The sequence below is a fragment of the Oryctolagus cuniculus genome, chromosome 7, assembly GCF_051225735.1.
Source record: "Oryctolagus cuniculus isolate XC-2025 breed Fujian yellow rabbit chromosome 7, ASM5122573v1, whole genome shotgun sequence".
Classification (NCBI taxonomy): Eukaryota; Metazoa; Chordata; class Mammalia; order Lagomorpha; family Leporidae; genus Oryctolagus; species Oryctolagus cuniculus.
Genome location: NC_142873.1, coordinates 144,374,684 through 144,400,179, shown reverse-complemented (window position 1 = coordinate 144,400,179; position 25,496 = coordinate 144,374,684). Strand labels below are relative to the sequence as shown.

Sequence of the window (25,496 nt, the reverse complement as noted above, 5' to 3'; positions counted from 1 at the left end):
GACTATTCTTAAATAACAATTAATTTCTCATATTTTGTAAAACGGATTCAAAGGAGGAGAAACTGAAAATGGAGGTCTAGTTAACAAAGTGATTATAGGGGCTAGTATTGGGCATAGTGGGTGAGGCTGCTGCCTGCAGTGCCGACATCCCATATGGGTGCCGGTTTGAGTCCCGGCTGCTCCACTTCTGATCTGGCTCTGTTATGGCCTGGGAAAGCAGTAGAAGATGGCCCAAGTCATTGGGCCCCTGTACTCACATGGGAGACCCAGAAGAACCTCCTGGCTCCTGATCAACTCAATTCTGGCCATTGTGGCCATCTGGGGAGTGAACCAGCAGATGGAACATCTCTCTCTCTCTCTTTCTCTCTCTCCCTCTCCCTCTCTCTAGCTCTGCCTTTCAAGTAAATAAATAACCTTTTTTTAAAAAAAGTGATTATAATGTAATGGTTCAGATGAGTGGGAAGGTGGTCTGAATTAAGATACAAGGCGTTTCCTGGCTCTTGGCTTCAGCCTAGCTAGGCCTTGGATGTCGCAGCCACTTGGGGACTGAACCAGTGGATGGGAAACCACTCTCTCTCTGTAACTCTCTCAAATAAATAAGTCTTAAAAAAAAAAAAAAGAAAGAAAGAAAAAAGAGGGGCCAGTGGCACTGTGGCATAGTGGGTAAAGCCATCTGCACTGCCGGCATCTCACATGGGCGGCAGTCCAAGACCTGGCTGTTCCACTTTCGATCCAGCTCTCTGTTATGGCCTGGGAAAGCAGTAGAAGATGGCCCAATTCTTTGGGCCCCTGCACCCATATGCAGCTCCGCCCACTGAAGTCATTTGGGGATTGAACCAGTGGAAGGAAGATCTCTCTCTGCCTCTCTATAACTCTGCCTTTCAAATAAATAAATAAATCTTTTTTTTTTAAAGAAGCATTAAAAAAAAAGGATTTATTAACTTACTTGAAAGTCAGCATGATAGAGAGAAAGGAAGAGGAAGGGAAGAGAGAGAGACAGAGAGAGAGAGATAGAGAGATCTTTCACCTACTGATTCACTCCCCAAAATGGAATCAACAGCCAGGTCTGGCCAGCCCAAAGTCAGGAGCCAGGAACTCCATCTTGGTCTTCCACATGGGTTACAGGGGCCATTACTTGGGTCATCTGCTGCTGCCTTCCCAGGCCCATTAGTACAAAGCTGGATCAAAACTGGAGTAGCTGGGATGCAAACTGGCTCTCCAATATGGGATGCTGGCATTGCAAGCAGTAGCTTAACCCCACGTACCACAACACTGGTCCCAACTCCATTTCTTAAAATGAGATTCTCTCTGTAAAATTTACCCACTAGTTTTACTCCCCAGATGCACACAATAGCTGAGGTTGGGCTGGGCTGAGGCCAGGAATCAGAAACTCAATCCAATTCTCCAAGGGCAGCAGGAACCCAATTATCTAAGCATCACTGCTGCCTCCCAGGGTCTTTGACAGTCAGATGCTGGAGTCAGGAGCCAGTAGTGGGTATCAAATGCAGGCACTCCCACATGAGATATGGGGATCCTAACTGGCATCTTAAATGCTGGGTCAAACAATCAGTCTCTAAATACTTTTTGAATGAATGAATATATGTGACATATTCACTCACATCTCAGCAGATTCTGACACTGAATCCGAAAATGTCTATTCTTAGCCAGATCCGAGTGGCAGACAGCTCAGATTACAGTTGTTACTCAAGTCACAAGGAAATGATTTAAAATCTTACTGACCTCAAATGGGTTAATTTCCAGATGTTAAAAATCTAATATTCTTGGCTGGTGCTGCGGCTCACTGGGCTAATCCTCCGCCTGTGGTGCCTGCGGCGCCGGCACCCTGGGTTCTAGTCCTGGTTGGGGCGCCGGTTCTGTCCCCGTTGCTCCTCTTCCAGTCCAGCTCTCTGCTGTGGCCCGGGAAGGCAGTGGAGGATGGCCCAAGTGCTTGGGCCCTGCACCCATGTGGGAGACCAGGAGGAAGCACCTGGCTCCTGGCTCCTGGCTTCGGATCGGTGCAGTGTGCCGGCTGCAGCGGCCACTTTGGGGGGGTGAACCAATGGAAAAAGGAAGACCTTTCTCTCTGTCTCTCTCTCTCTCTAACTCTGCCTGTCACACACAAAAAAATCTAATATTCTTTTTTCATGCTTTATAGTTCAAAGCTCAAATGTGTTTTCACATTTAGTATCTAATTTTTTCATACTGATCCTAGAGAACAGGTTTAGCCATTTCACAGAAGAAAACTGTGTGACTATGGCCTAAAGACACCATTAATGTTAATACTTGATTAGAATTTGGAGAAATCATTGAGCTGATTTTTTAAATTAGTTTATTTTTTAATATTTAAAAAGTACAAATGAGTAGAATAAGGTTTTGTTTTCAAAGCAGCTCCACAGACATCTCTTCTCTCTGTTACCAATTTCTTTTTCCCCTTAAAGATTTATTTTACTTATTTGAAAGTCAGAGTTACAGAGAGGGGGAGAGACAGAGATCTTCCATTTGTTGGTTCATTCCCCAGATGGCCACAATGGTTAAAGCCATGAGTCTGGAACTCCCACATAGGTACAGGGGCCCAAAGTTTGGACCATCTTCTGCTGCTTTCCCAAGTGTATTAGTAAGGAGCTGTACCAGAAGTAACGCAGCTGAAAAACCGCTGTGCCACAACGCCAGTTCCACTAATTTCTTTAAGTATCAAGTATTTTTAAGTGCATGAGAATATATCTTGGTTTAATAAACACACTTATATTTCTCTATGTATGCACAGGTCCACTCTTTATTAATGCACAGTTGGTGACCTGGTATATACATAGTTCTGTGCTTACCCATCTTGAAGATGAGTAACCTAATTGATGTTAAATGCTAATCTTACCCTGTGAAGGCCCAAATATTTCTTTTTAGTAACTTCAACCCATCAAACCTGTATAACTTAAGTCCCATTCCACACTAAGGACATTCCCAAACAAGAAACAGAACACAGATTAGGCTGAGACATCCTAGTCTAGGGCCAGCTTGAGCTGTTGGAAGTGTCTTCTCAAAGTACAGGAAAGAGAGAATGATCAGAGGTCAATCAGTAATATGCTTTGATTGCTAACATGATTTTGCAATTTTAGTGACGACTCTTAGAGTAACTTCTTGTGTAACAGTGATGATCTAGTCCATGCAATCACCAACTTTTTAAAAGGACTATATTGAGAGGAGATAAAAAATTGAAATAAAGACAGAGAGAATGAGAGCTAGAAAGTTAAATATAAAATTAAATTTTGCAGTGAACCTAGAGGAAAAACATATAGATTTTGGAAACAGTTATTCAACTTACTTTGCAGAATACATTTGTGAGGTATAATCATTGGATGAGCGAGGGATGTAATCGGTGCATGTCATAACTGAAAGAAAGAAAAGGCAAAAACAGTTAGAACATCTCAAAAATGAAATGAGAAAACGTTATAGTTCACTGTGATTTTTTAAAATTAATTAAAATAATACAGCTTGTATATAAAAGAAAGACTATGCAGTTAAAAATATTTCATTTCTGTCTTTATAGATCTATATGTAGACTTTCAGAGACAGCAGAAGAATGGAGAGTGTAAGGCTATGGAAAAGACCTGAAGGCTGGAACCCACTGTTCCCTACCTTCACCCATCACCGGTCCACAACCACAGCGGAGCAGCCTCCTAAGCTCTCGGTTGTGTTCCCATGCAAATTGAAAAAGCAACACCTTCATCTAGTAAATAATATTATGCTTCTTCAGTTTATTCACTTTATGGGTGCTCATTCTGTGCAGAATAAAAGGCCATAAGAATGACTTGCAGAGATACAGATGTGGGGGAGACACCTAATCCATGAAAAAACCGTTCTGTGTACAACAGCAGCGGAACAGGCCCAGGTAAACTCCTCTACTACTATTTTTTCCACTGTATGGTGAAAGCCTGAGGTTGGGTGAAGCAGAGACAGACTAGAGAAACTGATGTGATGCTCTGACATATAGTCAAGTAAGGACTTTTCCAACTAGTCTCCTCTTGACTCCCGTAACTTCTTCTGGCACAGCTGTTACAAAGGCTTAACTCTTGTGATTATATCTGAAATAAAGGCTATAAATAATGGACACAAGTTGGACAGGTAGCTGAATCCTATCAATAGGCACTGTCTTAGTTTATGCTGTAGATGGAGATACCTCATAAAGACCTTCCACAAGACTCCTGAACTGTTCAAGAACTTCCTTCAATATCCATGAAGGAGGCAGCTCTACTGTGAACAGGGATGACAGTCAACCAGGAAACTTTATCTCTAGTCAAGTTCCTTGAAAAAGTGCCTGATTCAAAAAGGGATTCCAGGTCAAGAATCGACAAAGTTCAACAAAAGCCCAAGAGTAACACAAATCAACACCTATGAGCTTACCACAGACGATCTGGCCCAACGTTATTGTTAGAGGTCTTTAAAAAGTTAATTACTGGAAAATAAAGGATTATATTTAATCTATTATCATTTTGGTCCAAATGAAAGAGCTTTGGGGGCTAGTGCTGTGGCACAGCAGGTAAAGCCACCGCCTCGCCTGTAGTGCTGACATCCCATACGGGTGTCAGTCCCAGCTCTCCACTTCAGATTTAGCTCCCTGCTAATGTGCTTGGGAAAGCAGTAGAAGATGGCTCAAGTACTTGGGCCTCTGCACCCATGTGGGAGACCTGGAAGAAGTTCCTGGCTCCTGGCTTTTGGCCAGTCCAGCCCTGGCTGGTGCAGCTGTTTGGGGAATGAACCATCAGATGGAAGACCTCTCTCTCTCTCTCCTTCTCTCTCTGTAATTCTGCCTTTCAAATAAATAAATAAATAAAGCTATAAAAAAAAAAAAAGAGGCTCTCAATTAGATCTAAGTTCTTTCTTAAATCCTATCACACAGGATATAAAGTAAATTCACTTAAATTTTACAAGATGATTCCTTCTCTGCTGACAGGTACTTAAAAAACTTAAACTAAACCCTCTTCCTCCTCCAATTTAATTTAATCCTGAAAGAAATCAAACAAATATCTTGGGAGATCAATTTTTACTCCTCTAAACAATGAATGAGCCTTGATCTTGGCAGTATTTGGAAACCATAAAAGGATTATGAAGAGTCAAGGCCTCATCTGCTGTTATACAATAGGGGGCTACTGTAAGTAATATACTTTGAGTAGTAACAATGGGGATGATACAAAGACCTTGACACAGGCCCTGATGGTAACACTATGGAATTATTCTGATGGATTTGAATGAAGGGAATTAGGAAAACAGAGAATGAGTATGGGCTATATTCCAGCATTTCAGTTTCAGCAACAGGAAGGATAGTTCTACCACTTCCTAAGACAAGCATGTTTAGGAGAACAGATTTGATGGGGTGAAGATGAGGGGTAAAGGAATCAAAAGCTCTTTTGCACACATTCTAAGTACGACTTTCAGACACTTAAGTGGAGATGTCAAAAGGCAGTTTGATATACAAATGAAATCGGAGGAGAATTTAGAATGGAAATACAAATTTGGAATTCATTAATAATATATGTTATTTGAAGTACTGTAGTGGGTGGGAAGAGCCAAAAAGAGAAAAGACAATAGCCTAGAACCAAGCCCCAAGGTCCATCAACATTGAGTTCAGAGAGAGAAGAAGAAAAAGTAGCAAGAGAATATGAAGAGGGGGAAATGGGGAAATGTCTACTAGAACTGGCACTATAAAAGTAACGGGGCTGGTGCTGTGGCATACTGGGTTAAGCCGATATCTGTAGCACTGACATCCCATAGGGGTGCTGGTTCAAGTCCCAGCTGCTCCACTTCTGATCCAGCTCACTGTTAATGCACCTGGGAAAACAGCAGAAGATGGCCCAAGTACTTGGGCCCTGCAGCCATGTGGAAGACCCAGAAGAAACTCCTGGCTCCTCGCTTCAGCCTGGCCCAGCCCTGGTTATTGCAGCCATTTGGAGAGTGGACCAAGGATGGAAGACTTCTCTCTCTGCCTCTGCCTCTGCCTCTCTGTTAGTTGTTCAAATAAAGAGAAAGAAAGTAACTGAAGACCTTGACAAAATCAGTTTCACTGGAAGAGTGGAGATGAAAGCTAAATTTCAGAGAGCTGAAGAATAAATAGGGGGGCCGGTGCCGTGGCTCACTTGGTTATCCTCCGCCTGCAGCGCCGGCATCCCATATGGGTGCCGGTTCTAGTCCCGGTTGCTCCTCTTCCAGTCTAGCTCTGCTGTGGCCCAGGAAGGCAGTGGAGGATAGCCCAAGTGCTTGGGTACCTGCACCCGCGTGGGAGACCAGGAAAAGCACCTGGCTTTTGGCTTCGGATCGGCGTAGCTCTGGCCATAGCGGCCATTTGGGGGTGAACCAAAGGAAGGACAACCTTTCTCTCTGTCCCTCTCTCTCATTGTCTAACTCTGTCAAAAAAAAAAAAAAAAAAAAAAAAAAAAAAAAAAAAAAAGAATAAATAGGAGGTGAGAAAGTAATTGAGGGCAACTTGTTTCAGAGTTTCTGAAAGTCATGGAACAAAGAGAAACTCTATGACTAAAGGGAGATGTGGACTCAAAGGGGACTTCTGTTTGTTTTAAGACTGTAGGTATCAGAATATGTCTCTCTCCCTCTTTTTTTTTTTTTTTTTAAATCTATTTTATTTATTTGAAAAACAGAGTTACAAAGAGAGGTAGAGAGAGAGAGACAGGTCTTCCATCCGCTGGTTCACTCCCCAAATGGCCACAACAGCCAGAGCTGAGCCGATCTGAAGCCAGGAGCCAAGAGCTTCTTCTTGGGCCATCCTCTGCTGCTTTTCCAGGCACATCAGCAGGGAGCTGGACTGGAAGTGGAGCAGCTGGGACTCAGACTGGCACTCATATGGGAGGCTGGAGCTGCGGGCCGGGAATTTAACCTGCTGCACCACAGCGCCAGCCCCAGAACATGTCTCTTTATTGACAGGAAGAGGGGAATGTCATGATGCTGGAGTGGTGGTAGGATAACTATAGTACCAAAGCTCTTGGGGAAGGATACAGAGCATAAATGAAAGGTCTTACTATCTGACAGGAATAAGAATACTACTTTCATTCTGAGAAGAAGGAAGCAAGGAAACATGGCCACAAAATACAAGTAGATTTGAAGATTTCTTGGTAGATGATAAGGGAGTTTCCTGTTGGATAGCTTTTTAAAATTTGTATTTACTTATCTGAAAGGGAGAGAGAGAGAGAGAGGGAGGGAGAGATCTCTTATCCGCTGGTTCTTTCCCTAAATGCCCATAAAAGCACAAGAGTAGGGGCTGGGCCAGACTGAAATCAGGAACCTGGAACTCAATACAGGTCTCCCACATGGGTGGCAGTGACCTAAATGATTAAGCCATCACCTGCTGATTCCTAGGGTGTGCATTAGAAAGAAGCAGAGGTGGGAAATGAAGCAAAGTACTCTGATATGCAATGTGGGCATCCCAATCAACATTCTAAGCACTGTGCCACACTTCTGTGTCACTGACAGCTTTTATCTTAGAGCATATCACTAAGTTAAGGTGAGTAAATAGTGGTACTTTGAGAAAAGAGATGAAATATTAAAAGGCAAAACTCATTAGAGAAATGCAGTAGGATTCCCAAGTGTGCTGAGTGCCAACTCAACCCCCATTATTGCTTTCGACAAGGCATAAACAGTCATATACATAATTTTATCCAATAATGTTTAGCTATTTGTATGCATTTATGGAAAAAGAGGAGAGTTGGATTAAATTAAGACTGAAGTTTGGGGAAGGGGTACAAAGGACAAAACTACTGAAGGAATATGTAAAGGAGTAATAGTAATAAAGGACTAGAGAATCTATGCTGGGTAAGAAGGAAAATGAAGACAAGAAGAATGGGTATTGGATAAGTCACCTACAGAATGTTAAAATTACCAACAATCATAAAAGTGTGGATGGAGATAGAAACAGAGGGAATCTAGTCTTTAAAGGACAGAATGGGGGCCAGTGCTGTGTCATGGCAGGTAAAGACTGTGGCACTGGCATCCCATATGGGTACTGGTTCAAGTCCTGGCTGCTTCACTTCTGATCCAGCTCCCTACTGGTACACCTGGGAAAGTAGTGGAGGATGGCCCAAGTGCCTGGGCCCTGCACCCATGTGGGAGACCCAAAGGAGGCTGCTGTGGCCATCTGGGGAGTGAATCAGCAGATGGAAGATCTCTAACTCTTTCAAATAAATAAATAAATCTTAAAAAAAAAAAGGAAATCAAAGTTAAAAATGAAAAGTAGGTGAAGATACAGTTATAGACTTAAAAGGAACTAGAATTTTTGATGGAAAAAAGGAAGAGAAATGATTAAGAAGCAAGAAGATTTAATTCACTTCTGGCCCTCAGTTCAAAAAGGTAGATTAAAAAAAAGATTACTTATCTATCTGCAAGTCAGAATTACAGAAAGGAAGAGGGAGACACAGACAGAGATCTTATAGTAGTTGGGTCATTCCCAAGTGCAAATGGCCGCAATGACTGGGGCTGGGCCAGGGCCAGGGCCAGGCTGAAGCCAGGAACCAGGAACTTCTTTCCAGGTCTCCCACGTGGGTGCAGGGGCCCAACACTTAGGCCATCTTCCACTGCTTTCCCAGGTACATTAGCAGGGTGTTGGATCAGAAGTAGAGCAGCCAGGACTCAAACTGGAGTCCATGAGATGCTGGCACTACAGACAGAGGCTACACCACAGCATCAGTCCCCAAAGTATAAGGAATAGCTTTTTTTTTTTTTAGGGATGAATGAGATATTCTAGAAATTAGTGGGATGCTTCATTAATTAGAGCCATTTCCCCCAGTATGGGCAGTTCCCTATATGTACCAGAATCACCTAGATAACTTCTTAAAAATGCTATTCCATCATCCACATTGGACCTACTGAATAATAATCTCTGAAAGTAAGGTTAGAATTCCACTTTACAAACAGGCATCCCAGATGTATTCTGAAAGTCTGATAACCACGGGAACAGAATCACTTTTGAGGAAATAACATACAGTACTCAAAATATACATATATATTAATTTTTTTTTGGACAGGCAGAGTGGACAGTGAGAGAGAGAGAGAGAGAAAGGTCTTCCTTTTTGCCATTGGTTCACCCTCCAATGGCCACTGTGGCCGGCACACTGCGGCCAGCGCATCACGCTGATCCAAAGCCAGGAGCCAAGTGCTTTTCCTGGTCTCCCATGCGGTTGCAGGGCCCAAGGACTTGGGCCATCCCCCACTGCACTCCCTGGCCACAGCAGAGAGCTGGTCTGGAAGAGGGGCAACCGGGACAGAATCCGGCGCCCCGACCGGGACTAGAACCCGGTGTGCCGGCGCCGCAAGGCGGAGGATTAGCCTATTGAGCCACGGCGCCGGCCTTGTTTGCTTTTGACTCACATCTTTTTTTTTTTATTACATTGAAAACATATAAAGTTATCTTAAGAAATATTCCCCAAACAACTGCCTAATACCAAATCTGTTCTTTTAAAGTGTGTGATAAAATATGGAAAGATACATTTAATTTCAGGGGGTACTTCCTGGCCTGTGGAGGAAATTTTGGGGAGTAAATGGGCATTTTGGATAAAGCCTATGTCTCCAGAAGAAAACCACTTTTTTTTTTTGGTCTGATGCATAACTATAACTGTTATATAGGAAAGTGTGAGTTGGTGTGTACAGATCTCCCTCAGGGCCTCCCGGCAGTCCTGGGTTCAAGGGACTGCTTGTATTTCTTGGCGGACATTGATGGTTGGGGTCATTTGGTTTTATTAGGAAGACAAAAAAAAAATATCAAGTCCTCCAGATTGGTTCACAAACTTTTCTGATCCTGAGTAAGGCTTTATTACCTTTAGAATGCCCATCCTCAAAACAGAAATAAAATTAGATGTGACTTTTTGGATAAGCAGATTCCAATATCAATTTTTTTTCTCAGCTGGTATGTTTATTAGTAAAACTGCTGGAGAGCACAAGGATGAACACACCACACACACACACACACACACACACACACAAGGATGAACACACCACACACACACACACACACAAAAGCCTTCTGGAAATTCTGGAACACAAAGGCAGTCAGTGAAAACCAATTATACCAGAACAGCATATAGCAAAGCCTCCTGATTTGGGCCCAGAATATGGTACTTACTTTCCTCTGACATGGTAAGGTTTGAAGCAAGGCTTGATGTTTCAGGTTTCTGATCACTGGTGTCCGGGTTGCTTACTGGACTAGGAGAACCAAAATGAATACATCAGGCTCTGATTAATTCACTGCATTGCTAAAAATGATGTGATCAAACCCACTGCCTCCCAGGCTACACAAGTAAGAAGCAAGGTAAATATTCATGATATCCTTATTCTTGGTGTTTAGCAATCGCTTGCAAAGAGCTATGGGCAGGACTGGAACCCTCAGCACCCCACTGTTCTTTCTGACATCCCTTCTCGGAAACTCCAGGGAAGCCACAGGCAAGTCAAAGTTTTCTCTAAAAAATTTTCTATGGTAAAAGAAAAATTCCACTGTCCTGTTAATCTTTTTTTAAAAAAATGTATATATATTTATGAGGTACAATATTATGTGTTTTTATTTATTTATTTATTTGAAAGGGAGAGTTAGAGAGAGGAGGGGAGAGGCAGAAAGAGACAGAGAGAGAGAGAGAAAGAGAGAGAGAGAGAGATCGAGCTTCCATCTGCTGATTCAGTCCCCAAACGGTTGCAACAGCCAGAGCTGGGTATATCTGAAGCCTGGAGCCAGGATCATCTTCTGGGTCTCCCATGCTGGTGCAAGGGCCCAAGGACTTGCGCCACCTTCTATTGCTTGCCCAGGCCACAGCAGAGAGTTGGATCGGAAGTGGAACAGCTGAGTCTCAAACTGGCGCCCATGTGAGAATGCTGGCATTGGAGGTGGCAGCTTTACTTGCGATGCCACAGTGCCGACCACTTTGATGTTTAATACAGGAATGATCACAACAAGCTAATTAACATATCCCTCACCTAACACACTTTGTTTTTTTGGAATAGTGGAAACACTTAAAAACTCTTTTAATTATTCTGAAATATATGATGAATTATTTATTACAGTCACCACCACTCTGTGCAACAGTATTTATTTATTTTTTAAGATTTATTTACTTACGTGAAAGTCAGATTTACACAGAGAAAGAAGAAGAGGCAGAGTGAGAGAGAGACAGAGAGAGAGAGAGAGAGAGAGAGATATCTTCCATCTGCTGGTTTACTCCCCAAATGGCTACAACGGCTGGAGCTGCACTGATCTGAAGCCAGGAGCCAGTAGCTTTTTCCGGGCCTCCCACACGGGTGCAAGGGCCCATGGATTTGGGTCATCTTGTACTGTTTTCCCAGGCCATAGCAGAGAGCTGGATCGAAAGTGGAGCAGCCGGGACTCGAACCAACACCCGTATGGGATGCCAGCACTGTAGGTGATGGCTTTATCTGCTTGGCCACAGCACCGGCCCCCAGACAGTGGCTCTTAATCAGCTATAAATCATAACTACTTGCTTCTTTCCAGTATGAGTTCTGAATTCTTAAAATGGTTTATTCCACTGTATTTCTTGTCTCAATTTAAAAAACCCTTAATTTGTACTTGTTATATACAGGAATGAGCATCTGTTTTTCTTTTTTAATGTAAAAGGAAAATTAAAAGAAACTTCAAAAGGTAAAAAATGTAAACTGGGAGGAAAAGTCATTATGTTAGATACTTTAATGTTGGAAAAACTCCCCTGGAGTAGAGATTACTCTTTCTTCCCTCACAATGTTTTCTTTGCCTTCTACTTCCCATTCTCCAGTTATTCCCAAATAGTACAGCATAGTGGTTAAAAGTGCAGATCCTGCCTGGCACCGCCGGCACCCCAGGTTCTAGTCCCGGTTGGGGTGCTGGATTCTGTCCCGGTCGCTCCTCTTCCAGTCCAGCTCTCTGCTGTGGCCCAGGAGTGCAGTGGAGGATGGCCCAAGTGCTTGGGCCCTACACCCGCATGGGAGACCAGGAGAAGCACCTGGCTCCTGGCTTCAGATCAGCGCGGTGCGCCGGCGACCACTGGGGTGTGAAACAACGGGAAAAAGGAAGACCTTTCTGTCTCTCTCACTGTCCACTCTACCTGTCCAAAAAAAAAAAAAAAAAAAAAAAAAAGTGCAGATCCTATTCTGTCACTAACAGCTCTTCGACCTCGGGCAAGAACAACTCTGTGTCCCAGCAGGTTAATCCTCCGCCTGTGGCACTGGCATCCCATATGAGTGCCGGATTCTGTCCAGGTTGCTTCTCTTCCAATCCCAGCTCTCTGCTGTGGCCTGGGAAAGCAGTAGAAGATGGCCCAAATCCTTGGGCCCCTGCACTCGCATGGGAGACCCAGAGGAAGCTCCTAGCTCTTCTTGGCTTTGGATTGGCGCAGCTCCGGCGGTTGCGGCCAACTGGGGAGTGAACCAGCGGATGGAAGACCTCTCTCTCTCTCTCTGCCTCTTCTTCTCTGTGCAACTCTGACTTTCAAATAAATATATATATATGTATATATGTATATATACATACATATATATATATATATATATATATATATATATATAAAAGAAACAATTTGAGAGTGGGAAATCAGACATACCAGGAAGGAGTATTTAAATGCCTCTCTGAGATGTAACAGTGAATGGAAACTAAGACCAGCAGCACAGTGTTTTTTTTTGTTCTCTTACAATGTTTGAGAGTTTTAGAAATAAGTATGGAACAGGTGAATGAGTTGGATTTAACCAGGGTTGTGGTTTTACTAGGCAAATGTGACACACGAAAACAGGAAAGTTAAATATGGCTGTAATGTTTGTAATTTGGTTAAAGCAGATTTTATCATTTAAATAGCATGTGGAAGAAACTGAAGTTCTTTCTGAGTTAAGGGTCTGTGGGTGACAGTGAAAATGTAACAGAATATTTACCTGGAAGTGTAAGACATCATATGGCCTGTGTGACGATTTTGGAATGAGAGTGTGAATGGTTGATGGCAAAATAGCACATAAGAACTGTGGAAAACCATGGAGTGTGAGGTGCTATCTCTTCTGTAGGGGTAGCGAAGCTAATGACCTATACCCATTAGGTAACTAATGACAAATCCCTTGAACATCCTCATTTTGTATACTGTACCATCTTGGTCATCGAATCTCCCTTACACAGTATTGTGCCTAATATATAACATGAGTTCAGTACACATTGCTGAATAAATAACAAATGCATAAGAAAAAAAAAAGAATGTATTCTGAGGAGAAACTATTTTGGAGGGAAATTTTAATCATAAGCCAAATAATTTAAAAACATAAAGGTCAGAAAAAAAAGAGCGGTCAATCCAAAGCATACCCATACACTAACTACAGTAATGAAAAAAAATTACAAGTACATCATTACAAAGAAATTTAACTCTACATACTTCAAAGTTTGCTCTCCCGATTCCTGCATCTTGGCTTTTTTCACCTGCAAAAATAAACACACAAAAGTATCAACACAGTGATTTGATTTTTAAAATATATAACTACTTGAATACAGTTTGCCCTTGGTATTTGTGGGAGACTGGCTCCAGGACCCTCGTGGACACTAAAATCAACAAATGCTCAAGTCCCTTACGTAAAATGCAGCAGGATTTGCATTTAACCCACACATACTCTCTCATATATTCTAAATTATCTCTGGATTACTTATAATGCCTAAAGCAATATATATGCTACATAAATGGCTGTTAAACTATATTGTCAAAGGAATAATGACAAGAAAAAAGCCTGCACACATTTAGTATAAATGCAACTTTTTGTCCAATCTTTTTTTAAAGATTTATTTATTTATTTGAAAGTCAGAGTTACACAGAGAGAAAGAGAGGCAGAGAGAGACACAGCTCTCCCACCCACGTGTTCACTCCCCAATTGGCCGCAATAGCTGGAGCTAAGCTGATCTGAAGCCAGGAATCCAGAGCTTCTTCCAGGACTCCCATACAAGTGCAGGGACACAAGGACCTCCTGGGCCATCTTCTACTGCTTTCCCAGGCCATAGCAGAGAGCTGGGCTGGAAGTGGAGCAGCTGGGACTCAAACTGGCGCCCATATGGGATGCTGGCACCGCAGGCGGTGGCTTTACCGCTATGCAACAGTGCCGACCCCTGCCCATATTTTTAATTGACTGCTGGTTGAACCATGGATGTGGAACCCAAGTACCTAGAGGAACACTTTAGCAGGCCAACATTAATCAACACATTACAGAATAATTGTTTCATTTTGTTCTGTTTAGATTAATTGAACCCCCATTATATTTTAAAGTTAGAGAAGTCCATCTCTAAAATTAAGATAAGGCTGGCGCCACGGCTCACTGGGCTAGTCCTCTGCCTGCGGCGCTGGTACCCCGGGTTCTAGTCCCGGTTGGGGCGCCCGATTCTGACCCGGTTGCTCCTCTTCCAGTCCAGCTCTCTGCTGTGGCCAGGGAGTGCTGTGGAGGATGGCCCAAGTGCTTGGGCCCTGCACCCACATGGGAGATCAGGGGGAGGCATCTTTCTCCTGGCTTGATCAGCACAGTGCACTGGCCATAGCGGCCATTTTGGGGGTGAACCAACATAAGGAAGATCTTTCTCTCTGTCTCTCTCTCTGGCTAACTCTGCCTGTCAAAAAAAAAAAAAAAATTTAAAATAAAGATAAAATCTTATCAGGTTACCAGTAATATAAAAATTATTTTTCATATTATTCCACCGCGCACCCCACCCCCCCAAACACACATTTCACCTCTTCTACTTCTTACAGCATTCAAACAGTTTAAGAATCTATAGATGGGGCAGCACTGTGGCACAGCAGGTAAAGTCGCCATTTGCAGTGCCGGCATCCCATATGGGCGCCGGTTCGAGTCCTGGCTGCTCCACTTCCTTTTTTTTTTATTTTTTACAGGCAGAGTGGACAATGAGAGAGAGAGAGAGAGAGACAGAGAGAAAGGTCTTCCTTTTGCCGTTGGTTCACCCTCCAATGGCCGCCGCGGCCAGCACACCACACTTATCTGAAGGCAGAAGCCAGGAGCCAGGTGCTTCTCCTGGTCTCCCATGGGGTGCAGGTTCCAAGCACTTGGGCCATCCTCCACTGCACTCCCGGCCATAGCAGAGAGCTGGCCCGGAAGAGGGGCAACTGGGACAGAATCTGATGTCCCGACCGGGACTAGAACCTGGTGTGCCAGCGCCGCTAGGCGGAGGATTAGCCTATTGGCTGCTCCACTTCCAATCCAGCTCTCTGCTATGGCCTGGGAAAGCCAAAGTCCTTGGGACTCTGCACCTGCATGGGAGACCTGGAAGAAGCTCCTGGCTCCTGGCTCCTGGCTTTAGATAGGTGCAGCTCCAGCTTTAGCGGCCAACTGGGGAGTGAACCAGTGGATGGAAGACCTCTCTCTGCCTGTAACTCTGCATTTCAAATACATAAATAAATCTTTAAAAAAAAGGAAAAAAAAAGAATCCACAGATGGAAGATCAATGGTTCATACTATGGTTAGATTTCCTCATTTTCATATTACAAAGATGGGATTTTAGAGCTCTCATTAGAATAATTAGTTCTAGGCCGGCACCGCGGCTCAATAGGCTAATCCTCCACCTGTGGTGCCGGCAAACCGGGTTCTAGTCCCGGTCGGGGTGCCAGATTCTGTCCTGATTGCGCCTCTTCCAGTCCAGCTCTCTGCTGTGGCCCAGGAGTGCAGTGGAGGATGGCCCAAGTGCTTGGGCCCTGCACCCGCATGGGAGACCAGGAGAAGCACCTGGCTCCTGGCTTCGGATCACCACGGTGCACCGGCCGCCATGGGGGGGTGAACCAACGGAAAAAAGGAAGACTTTTTTCTCTGTCTCTCCCTCTCAGTGTCCACTCTGCCGGTCCAAAATAAATAAATAAATAAATAAAATAATAATAATAATAATTGGTTCTGGTAGAAACTTGAGTAGTATTCTCAGTTATTCAAATTATAGTTTTTTTTAAACATTGATTTTAATTTACTTGAAAGGCAGAGTTACAGAGAGAATTCAAGACAGGGAGATTTCCATCTGCTGGTTCACTCTCCAGGTATTGGGAGACCAAGTACTTGGGCCATCTTCTGATTCTTTTTCTAGGACATCAGCGGGGAGCTGAATCAGAAGTGGAGCCACTGGGACTTGAATAGTAGCCCAAATGGGATGCCAGCCACACAGGTGGCAGCTTTCCCCCCTATGTAACAACACTGGCCCCATCAAATTATAATTTTTTAAAAAAGATTTATTTATTTGAAAGGCAATATCAAACAGCAAGCACTGCTTCACTATCCAAATGCCTGCACAGATGGCTCTGGGCCAGGCTGAAACCAGGAGCCAGGAATTCCATCTGGAGCTCCCTCATGGTTGGTAGAAACCCAAGTACAGAAGCCATCAGCTGCTGCCTGACAGGCCCATTACCAAGAAGTTGAATAGGAAGCGGAGGCAGGACTCAACCCCAGGTATTCCAATATGGGATGCAGACATCACAAGTGATGGCTTAACCTGTGCCATAATGCCCATCTCAAATTATAAATATTTAAAATATTTCAAGCCAAGCCAAGAAGGCAGAAACTTTGCTAGACAATTTGGAACAAACATATCAGGTAGAAGCAAAGCTATTTAATAAGATTAAATTTAGCATTTCAGACAAGGTAAATAATATAAGGCCCATAAAATTTCTCATGGGCATCTATTGCTCATGAGAATACATACCACAAAATAAATAAAACCAAACACTCTTCGTTCTTCGCTTACAACAAATTATATCCAATGCTGCTTTTAATTTTCACAGGTACCAAAACAAGTAAAATAAAGGAAAAAAAGGGGATGTGCATTTGACACAGTGATTAAGATACCACTTGGAATGCCCATAACCCACATCTGAGCACCTGGGTTTGAGTCTTGGCTCAGCTTCTGATTCCAGCTTCCAGCTAGGAGGGAGCAGGTACTGGCTCAACTACTTGGGTCACTGCTACCCTACTGCCTCTGCAAGATCCAGAATGAGTTCCAGGCATTGGGCTTCTGCCTAGACCGCCTCTGGCTATTATGGGCATTTGGGGAGTGAACCAGCAGATGGAAGATCTCTATTTGATTCTCTCTCTGCCTTTTAAACGAATTTGAAAATTAAAAAAGTTAAAAAAAATACTTGTCAATTTAAAAATAAAATCAAAGAAGCATTTAAAGCAAAAAGAAAAACTTAGGGGACTGGTATTGTGGCATAGCAGGTTAAGCTACCACCTGCTACACTGGCATCTCATATGGATGCCAGTTCAAGTCCCAGCTGCTCCATTTCTTCTTCTTCCTTTTTTTTTTTTTTTTTTTTTTAAAGATTTATTTATTTTATTTGAAAGGCAGAGTTACAGAGAAGCAGAGGGGAAAGAGAGAGAGAGGTCTTCAATCTGATGGTTTACTCACACGGCCACAACGGCCGGAACTGGGCCAATCTGAAGCCAGGAGCCAGGAGCTTCTTCCAGGTCTCCCACGCAAGTGCAGGGATCCAAGGACTTGGGCCATCTTCCACTGCTTTCCCAGGCCACAACAGAGAACTGGGTCGGAATTGGATCAGCTGGGACTTGAACTGGCGCCAATATAGGATGCTGCTCCACTTCTGATCCAGCTCCCTCCTACTTCTGCACCTGGGAAAGCAGTGGAAGATAGCCCAAGTACTTCGGGCCCCACACCTACGTGGGAGACCTGGATAAAGTTCCAGGCTACCGGCTTTGGCCTGGTCCAGTTGTGGCTGTTGCAGGCATTAGGGGCATGAAGCAGCAAATGGAAGATCTCTCTGTCTCTGCCTCTCTTCTCTGTAACTCTAGCTTTCAAATACATAAATAAATCTTTTTTTTTTTTTTTTTTTGACAGGCAGAGTGGACAGTGAGAGAGAGAGACAGAGAGAAAGGTCTTCCTTTGCCGTTGGTTCACCCTCCAATGGCCGCCATGGCCGGCGCACTGAGGCCGGCGCACTGCGCTGATCCGATGGCAGGAGCCAGGTACCTATCCTGATCTCCTGTGGGGTGCAGGGCCCAAAGACTTGAGCCATCCTCCACTGTACTCCCTGGCCACAGCAGAGAGCTGGCCTGGAAGAGGGGCAACCGGGACAGAATCCGGCGCCCCGACCGGGACTAGAACCCGGTGTGCCGGCGCCGCTAGGTAGAGGATTAGCCTAGTGAGCTGCGGCACCGGCATATAAATAAATCTTAAAACAGGCCGGCACCGCGGCTCACTAGGCTAATCCTCCGCCTGCAGCTCCGGCACACCGGGTTCTAGTCCCGGTCGGGGCGCCGGATTCTGTCCGGTTGCCCCTCTTCCAGGCCAGCTCTCTGCTGTGGCCCGGGAGTGCAGTGGAGGATGGCCCAAGTCCTTGGGCCCTGCACCCCACGGGAGACCAAGAGAAGCACCTGGCTCCTGCCATCGGATCAGCGCAGTGCGCCGGCTGTGGCGGCCATCGGAGGGTGAACCAACGGTAAAAGGAAGACCTTTCTCTCTCTCTCTCTCTCTCTCTCACTGTCCACTCTGTCTGTCAAAAACAAACACACAAACAAACATAAAAACCACCTAAGCGGCTGGTGCCGTGGCAGCCCATACACGCACTAGTTCAAGTCCAGGCTGCTCCACTTCTGATCCAACTCCCTGCTAATGCATGTGGGAAAGCAGCAGAAGATGGCCCAAGGACTTGGGACCCTACACCCAGGTGGGAGACTCAGAAGAAGCTCCTGGCTCTTGGCCTCAGCTCAACCGATCCCTGGCCATTGTGGCCATTTGGGGAGTGAACCAGGGATGGAAGATATATATATCTCTCTCTCTCATTTCTTCTCTCTCTATATATCTCTGCCTTTGAAATAAATAAATAAATCTTAAAAAAAAAAAAAAAAAAAAAAAAACTAGCTGGCGCCATGGCTCACTAGGCTAATCCTCCGCCTAGCGGCGCCGGCACACCAGGTTCTAGTCCCGGTCGGGGTGCCGGATTCTGTCCCGGTTGCCCCTCTTCCAGGCCAGCTCTCTGCTGTGGCCCGGGAGTGCAGTGGAGGATGGCCCAGGTGCTTGGGCCCTGCACCCCATGGGAGACCAGGGAAAGCACTTGGCTCCTGGCTCCTGCCATCGGATCAGCGCGGTGCGCCGGCCGCAGCACGCCGGCCGCGGCGGCCATTGGAGGGTGAACCAACGGCAAAGGAAGACCTTTCTCTCTGTCTCTCTCACTGTCCACTCTGCCTGTCAAAAAAAAAAAAAAAAAAACTTAGGTGGGTAAATCCTTAGTAAGCATGACAGTAAATCCAAAATTCATAAAGGAGAAAATAAACAGACTTCATTATACAAAAATTTAAAACTTCTGTATGATACAAGACACCAAAAATCAAAGATAATAGTGAAGAATCAAAGAATGGCATGCAGACTAAAATAATCTAATTGTATCACAAATTTAAGATACAATCTCACTGAAAGAGGTGAGGGGGAAATTATCTGACTTTATTAATGTTACTAATTATCTGTAAAATGGTCAAGCACTTTCTCAAAAGGTTAAGCACTGATTTATCATTTGACCCAGGAATTTTACTTATACAAAGGAGAAACGAAAACATTATCTATGGAAAAAACTTGTAGATGAATGTTCACAATGGCATTATTCAAAACAGTTGAAAAGCAGAAACAATCTCAGTGTCTATTAAGTGATAAAATGGTGTAAACATATAATGAAATATTACTGGACAATAATAGGGAATGAAGTATTGACATATGCTACAACATGGAAGAACCCTAAAAACATTATGCTAAGTGAAAAGTCAGTCAAAAAAAATCACATATTGTATGGTTGCATTTATATGAAATGTACACAAATAAGTCAATGTACAGGATTTGGGAACCTGAAAGAATTGGGGGTGGGGCTAGCGCTGTGGCACAGCCGGTTAATGCCCTGGCCTGAAGCGCCAGCATCCCATATGGGCGCCAGTTCGAGACTCGGCTGCTCCAATTCCAATCCAGCTCTTGCTATGGCCTGGGAAAGCAGCAGAGGATGGCCCAAGTCCTTGGGCCCCTGCACCAGCATGAGAGACCCGGAAGAAGCTCCTGGCTCCTGGCTTTGGATCCGGGTAGCTCCAGCCGTTGTGAACAATTGGGGAGTGAACCATCGGATGGAAGGCCTCTCCCTCCCTCCCTCTCTCCCTCTCTCTCTCTCTCTCTCTCTCTCTCTCTGCCTCTCCTCTCTCTGTGTAACTCTTTCAAATAAATAAATCTAAAAAAAAAAAAAAGAATTGGGGGAAAACTGCTTATGTTTTTTTTTTTTTCCCCAGAATGATAAAAGTATTCCAAAGTTGATTCAGGTTGGTCAGCACTGCGGTACAGTGGGTTAACTGCTGCCTAAAATGCCAGTATCCCATACAAGTGCCAGTTTGAGTCCAGGTTGCTCCTCTTCTAAGCTCCCTGCTAATGCACCTGGGAAAGAGCAGACAATGGTCCAAGTTCTGGGGCCCTTGGCACCTACATAGAAGACCTAGATAAAGTTCCAGGTTATTGGTTTGTCCTGGCCCAGCCTTGGCTTTTACGGCCATTTGGGGAGTGAACTAGAGAATGGAATCTCTCTTTTTCTGTCTCTCCCTTTCCATCTCTGTAAGAGAAAGATTACAACTACCTACCTGCTATAAAGATGAAATTTAAAGAGAAAGAAAGAGGGGAAACTGCTTATAAAAAACAAAGTGCCATACAATTACTGAATTTCAGTGTTAGCACCAAATAGTAAAAATATAGTTGAATCCTAAAAATTTCTAGACAGGGTTAAGAAATACTACTCTAGGGGCCAGCACTGTGGTACAATGGGTAGACTGCTGCCTATAATGCCGGCATCCCATATGAATGCTGGTTTGAACCCTGGCTGCTCCACTTTCAATCCAGCTCCCAGCTGATGGCCTGAGAAAAGCAGCAGAAGATATCCCCAAGTACTTGGGCCCCTGTCACCCAATTGGAAGACCAGGATGAAGTTCCTGGCTTTGGCCAGGCCCAGCCCTGGCCATTGGGGCCACATGGGGAGTGAACCTGCAGATGGAAGATCTCTGTCCCTCCCTCTAACTTTCAAATAAATCTTAAAAAAGGGGGGGGGGGAGATGGATGGATTTCAAACAGTTTACGAGATATAATTAGAAAAAGAAAAAAAAAGGGGAGGGGCCAGCACTATTGCATAGCATGTTAAGCTGCCATCTGCAGTGCTAAAAACTCTCATGGGTGCCAGTTCAAGTCCCAGATGCTCCACTTTGGATCCAGCTCTCTGCTAATGTGCCTGGGAAAGCAGTGGAAGATGGCCCAAGTGCTTAGGCCCCTGTACCCACATGGGAGATCTGGAAGAAGCTCTTGGCTCCAGCCATTTGGGGAGTGAACCAGCAAATTAAAGATCTCTCTCTCTGGTTCTCCTTGTCTTTCTGTAACTCTGCCTTTCTAATAAATAAATCTTAAAAAAAAAAAAAAAAAGAAATACTACTCTATAAATTTTTTTAAAAAATTGTAATATGCATCTCAAATGTCATTCTGAAATCTGAAATCATTTTGAGATGACTTACAAGTATATAATTATAGTGGCTATAAAAAGGAAACGTTTATGTCAGGACTGATCCAAACAGTCCAACAAAGAGAAGCATACTGTTCTGTTTACTAGAAAATCATATTCTATACACTAGAGAGGGAAAGGGCTTGATTGTAATTTATAGATAAAATTTCACACATAAAACTATCAACTATTCATTGACCATGCATGTTAACATCCATCCAATTATTAATTTGACTTCAAAAATTTGACATGGAGAAATTAGGATCTAGAGAGTGAGATAAACATTCCTAATTACTAGAAAGGTAAATACCTATGGAAGAAACAACTTCATGTTGTGCCACTGCATCCTGGGTTTGACTTGTAAAAGAGGCAAAATTATATCCTTTAAGTGTATGGGCTATTAGACTGAAAGAAGTCACATTCGGGCCTAGTATAAATTATTGGGCATCAGAGATCCTGAATCTAACCTGGATGGAACAACTCATGGAATTTGCGGTCATTTCCCTTGGGAGGAGTTTTGGGAAAGGGAGGCACATACTGTCCCTATTCTGTGAAAATGGAACAGTTAAGTGAACCAAAAGGAATATCATAGTAGCTTCACTGATACATGGTTAACAATCTTCTTGCCCATTCCAAGCACACGGGATGACTGCATTTTTCACACACACACACCCCTGCTGTCAGTGCAGAGCCATGTGAATTCTGGTCAATGGAAAGGGCACAGAAGTGATGTAAGTCACTTCCAGAAATAGCCCTTAAAAACATCCCCTGTGATCCTTCAATCCTCTCTTCTCCTTTTGGAAACCACAGAGGCCACAAATTGAAGACAGTGGCATCACGAGACAAAGGAAGCTTTCACAAAAGATTGGCTCAAGAATGCTACCAATCCATGGGAGATTAATGTGAGAGTAAAAATCGAATTTTTTTTTTGTATTAAACTACCAAGACACTGAAGGGTTATATGTCATAGTAGCTAGTAAAATTTCCCCAACTAGCAAATTACTATGGATTCTGCAATGTTAAGTACCTGTAAATGGGAATTCAAGCTCATATTCATCCTATCATCATTCAACAGAGTGTTCTTTACCAAGTCTTCCTGATAAGAAACACAATGATAAGCAAAATACACCTCTTGACCTCAAGGAACCTGTAGTCTAGTTGAAAGAAAATTAATAGAGAATTTATAAAACAAGGAGATTAAGGATTCTAGCAGAAGTATTACAGGCTATGGACACATACAACTAGAACATGAAAAACACATCCTGCTCCTATTACATGCTTGCAAAATTTTCTAGGCTGTATTTTCATAAAGAAAAGTAACATGTACCACTTCCTATTCTTTCTTAATACGAATTCCAAGAGGCCATTTAAGATAGCAAATCAAATCAATATTTATCTAATTTCAGAAAAAGGCACATAAGACAAAAACAGAAGACCCTTTAACATAAAAATTATCTTAAAAGATAATTTCCTTTTTTAAAAATGTCAAGTGTCAAAAGCCAAAACGAGGCCAGGGCAAGATAAGAAACTCATATCACTTGAGGACATTTAAGATTAATTAATTTATATATATTAAATATTTAAAAGGACTTAAGAATTGAATTTCATATCTAAGGTCCCACCTGTTATAAAATTAGCTAGCTGTCAGAGAGGACGTTATAGCACAGTGGGCTAAGCTGTGGCTTGGGACGCCTGTATGGCCACTCTGCTTCTGATGGATCTCTGTGCTAATGCACTAAGAAGTAGGAGTTAAGGGTCAAGTCCTTGAATCTTTGTCACCCATGTGGGAGACCTGGATGGAGTTCCTGGCTCTTGGCTTCAGCCTGGTCCAGCCCATGCTGTTGTAGCCATTTGGGGAGTGAACAAGTCAATGGAAGCTCTCTCTCTCTCTGCCTGTCTGTCTCTGACATTCTGTCTTACAAATAAATAAATAATTTTTTTTTAAATTGCCCAATTGTCAAACTATACCTTCTTTACTACTACTACTTACAAAATACTAAGTCATTCAGGGAAATTTAGGTAAAAATAAGTTTTATGGCATAAAGGGTTATATACGATCTGACCAGTAAACACATCCTCCTTCATTTTCTAAAAACTAACACTAGCCACTGATTGTTTTAAAATGACATTTCCAAATGCACTATTCACTCTGTACTGCTGAATTTTATAAACAGACTTTAACATTAAGTTAGACAAAATGAATTTTATAACATTAACACTTTTTTTCAGAAGGGAACTGTTAAGTAATCTTTTCCTTATTTAATTTCTAATTTGCAACCTACAAGTATAAATGAATAATATTAGAATCTCTTTATGATAGCTTTTCTACAATGAACTTAAATTGTTAAAGAAATACTTACTGGCTGTTCTGGTAAATCTTGCTCTTCTTCCATGAGGACCAATATTTCTTTATTATGCCTATGTGACTGGACTAAGTGTCTCTCTCAGCAATCTTCAGAGTCTGTTTAAAAAAGAGGATTCAAAGCTTTAAATACTTTTAAGATATTATCATTGAGGCCATCAGAGAATAATTTTTTAATATTTTGCTGCCCCCAAGCTTTCTACGTGAATTCCAATCTCAAAATCTCAAAGTCGCACGTGGCTTTTCAAAACTGACATGCTGCACCAAGAGAGGTGTACACAATGACTTTTATAATTCCTTGCAAAAGCCAACACGTGGAACCACTTCTGCTGGTTACTATAGTGCCTAATGCATTAAACATTTTATGATGACAGCCATGTGCAGATAATAAAATAATTTTTTTAAGGATTAGAGTTACATTAAAAATGATAGAGACTGTCCTAGCAAGTCAGTAAGTTATGATAACATCTAACCTGCTTTAATGTGGAACATTTACATAACTATTAACACAGACACACAGAATCACTTTAAATAGGACAAATGAGTATCAATTAAATACATCATACCAACTATCTTTATATGTAATCAACTTAAAGGAAAATTCAATTCTTATGCATCTGAATGACAATAATCAGTAAAGTAAAACCTGGAATCTTAGAATTAAGTGAAAACAATCACATAAAGTTAGAATTCAATTCAATTCTAAATCAATGAGCTTCTATTAAATATATTGCCTAGAGAATTATTTAAACAGTATCTTTATCTTCTCAGACCCTGTTTTCCTGTCTTGATTTGCAAACAAAAATGAGAAATATAATTTTAAGCTCTGTTTTTATTGGTAAAACCACCTTACTGTGCCCTGCCAACAGCAGAAATTAAAAAAACTAAATACATTATAAAAATGAAATATTATATTTCTATGTAACACAAATGAGACTAGCATGTTTCTCAAAAAAAGTGATCCTTTTAAATTCACTTATTTTTAGTTTACCAATCACAAAGGCATGAATCTTATTGCAGATGTAATGAAAACAAATAACATGAAAATAATTTCAGAAACTTCAGTTGTACCAGTATTCTATCACTCTATTTCTGTTACTCTTCACAGTGTGAAAGAACTCACTCTGTTTTAGTCACACTCCAGAATATGAAGAGAAAACACGTGTAAGGGCTACAGTCAGATGTAAACCTGCCCAACTCTGACACAGCTTTACTCCCTGCCCTGATCTAGAATGTCACAAGAAAAAAAAGTTTAAAGGTCAGAAGCACTTGATTCTTAATGCATTCACGTGTAGCTCAGACAGAGGGCCTCGAAGCTAAGTTCTCCTCCTCCATGACGCACGTAACTCTGCTGCAGAATTACAAGTGCAATAAATAAAGCCCACAGGAGCTAACATCCCTGCACTTGTTTTGCTCAACTGAGAAGAGCATATCAATATGACGTGAAACTGAGTCACAGCTGTGAAAGATGAAACATTTTTTGTTTTGCCAGTTTACATCTCAGTTTTAAATTGAAATATCTTTATAGAATGTTAGTACTAAGTGTACATTAAGAACATATATGATTCCATGAAAATAGGGCCAAACTCATTTGGGAAATGTAACGTCTTATTTAAATTTTTGTGTGACCAGCTCTCATTTATAGAGAA

At 42.6% G+C, this 25,496-nt stretch overlaps 1 protein-coding gene across 19 annotated transcripts in view; it reads right to left on the bottom strand.

Annotated features, from left to right (window-relative positions):
- EYA3 (EYA transcriptional coactivator and phosphatase 3) overlaps positions 1 to 25,496 on the bottom strand; it is a 107,316-nt gene that overhangs the window by 52,632 nt on the left and 29,188 nt on the right. For 7 of the 19 annotated variants that reach the window (XM_002716084.6, XM_070078981.2, XM_070078983.2 and 4 more), the window contains exons 2-5: positions 23,846 to 23,946; positions 13,374 to 13,417; positions 10,112 to 10,191; positions 3,317 to 3,383 (exon numbers count right to left, since the gene is read on the bottom strand). In XM_002716084.6, the coding sequence (XP_002716130.3) occupies positions 3,317 to 3,383; positions 10,112 to 10,191; positions 13,374 to 13,417; positions 23,846 to 23,878 (224 nt within the window). In that variant the 5' untranslated portion in view covers positions 23,879 to 23,946. Of the gene's footprint in view, positions 1 to 3,316; positions 3,384 to 10,111; positions 10,192 to 13,373; positions 13,418 to 22,512; positions 22,582 to 23,845; positions 23,947 to 25,496 lie in introns of all 19 variants that reach the window. The other 12 variants (XM_051856782.3, XM_051856783.3, XM_051856785.3 and 9 more) reach the window with 3 other exon arrangements.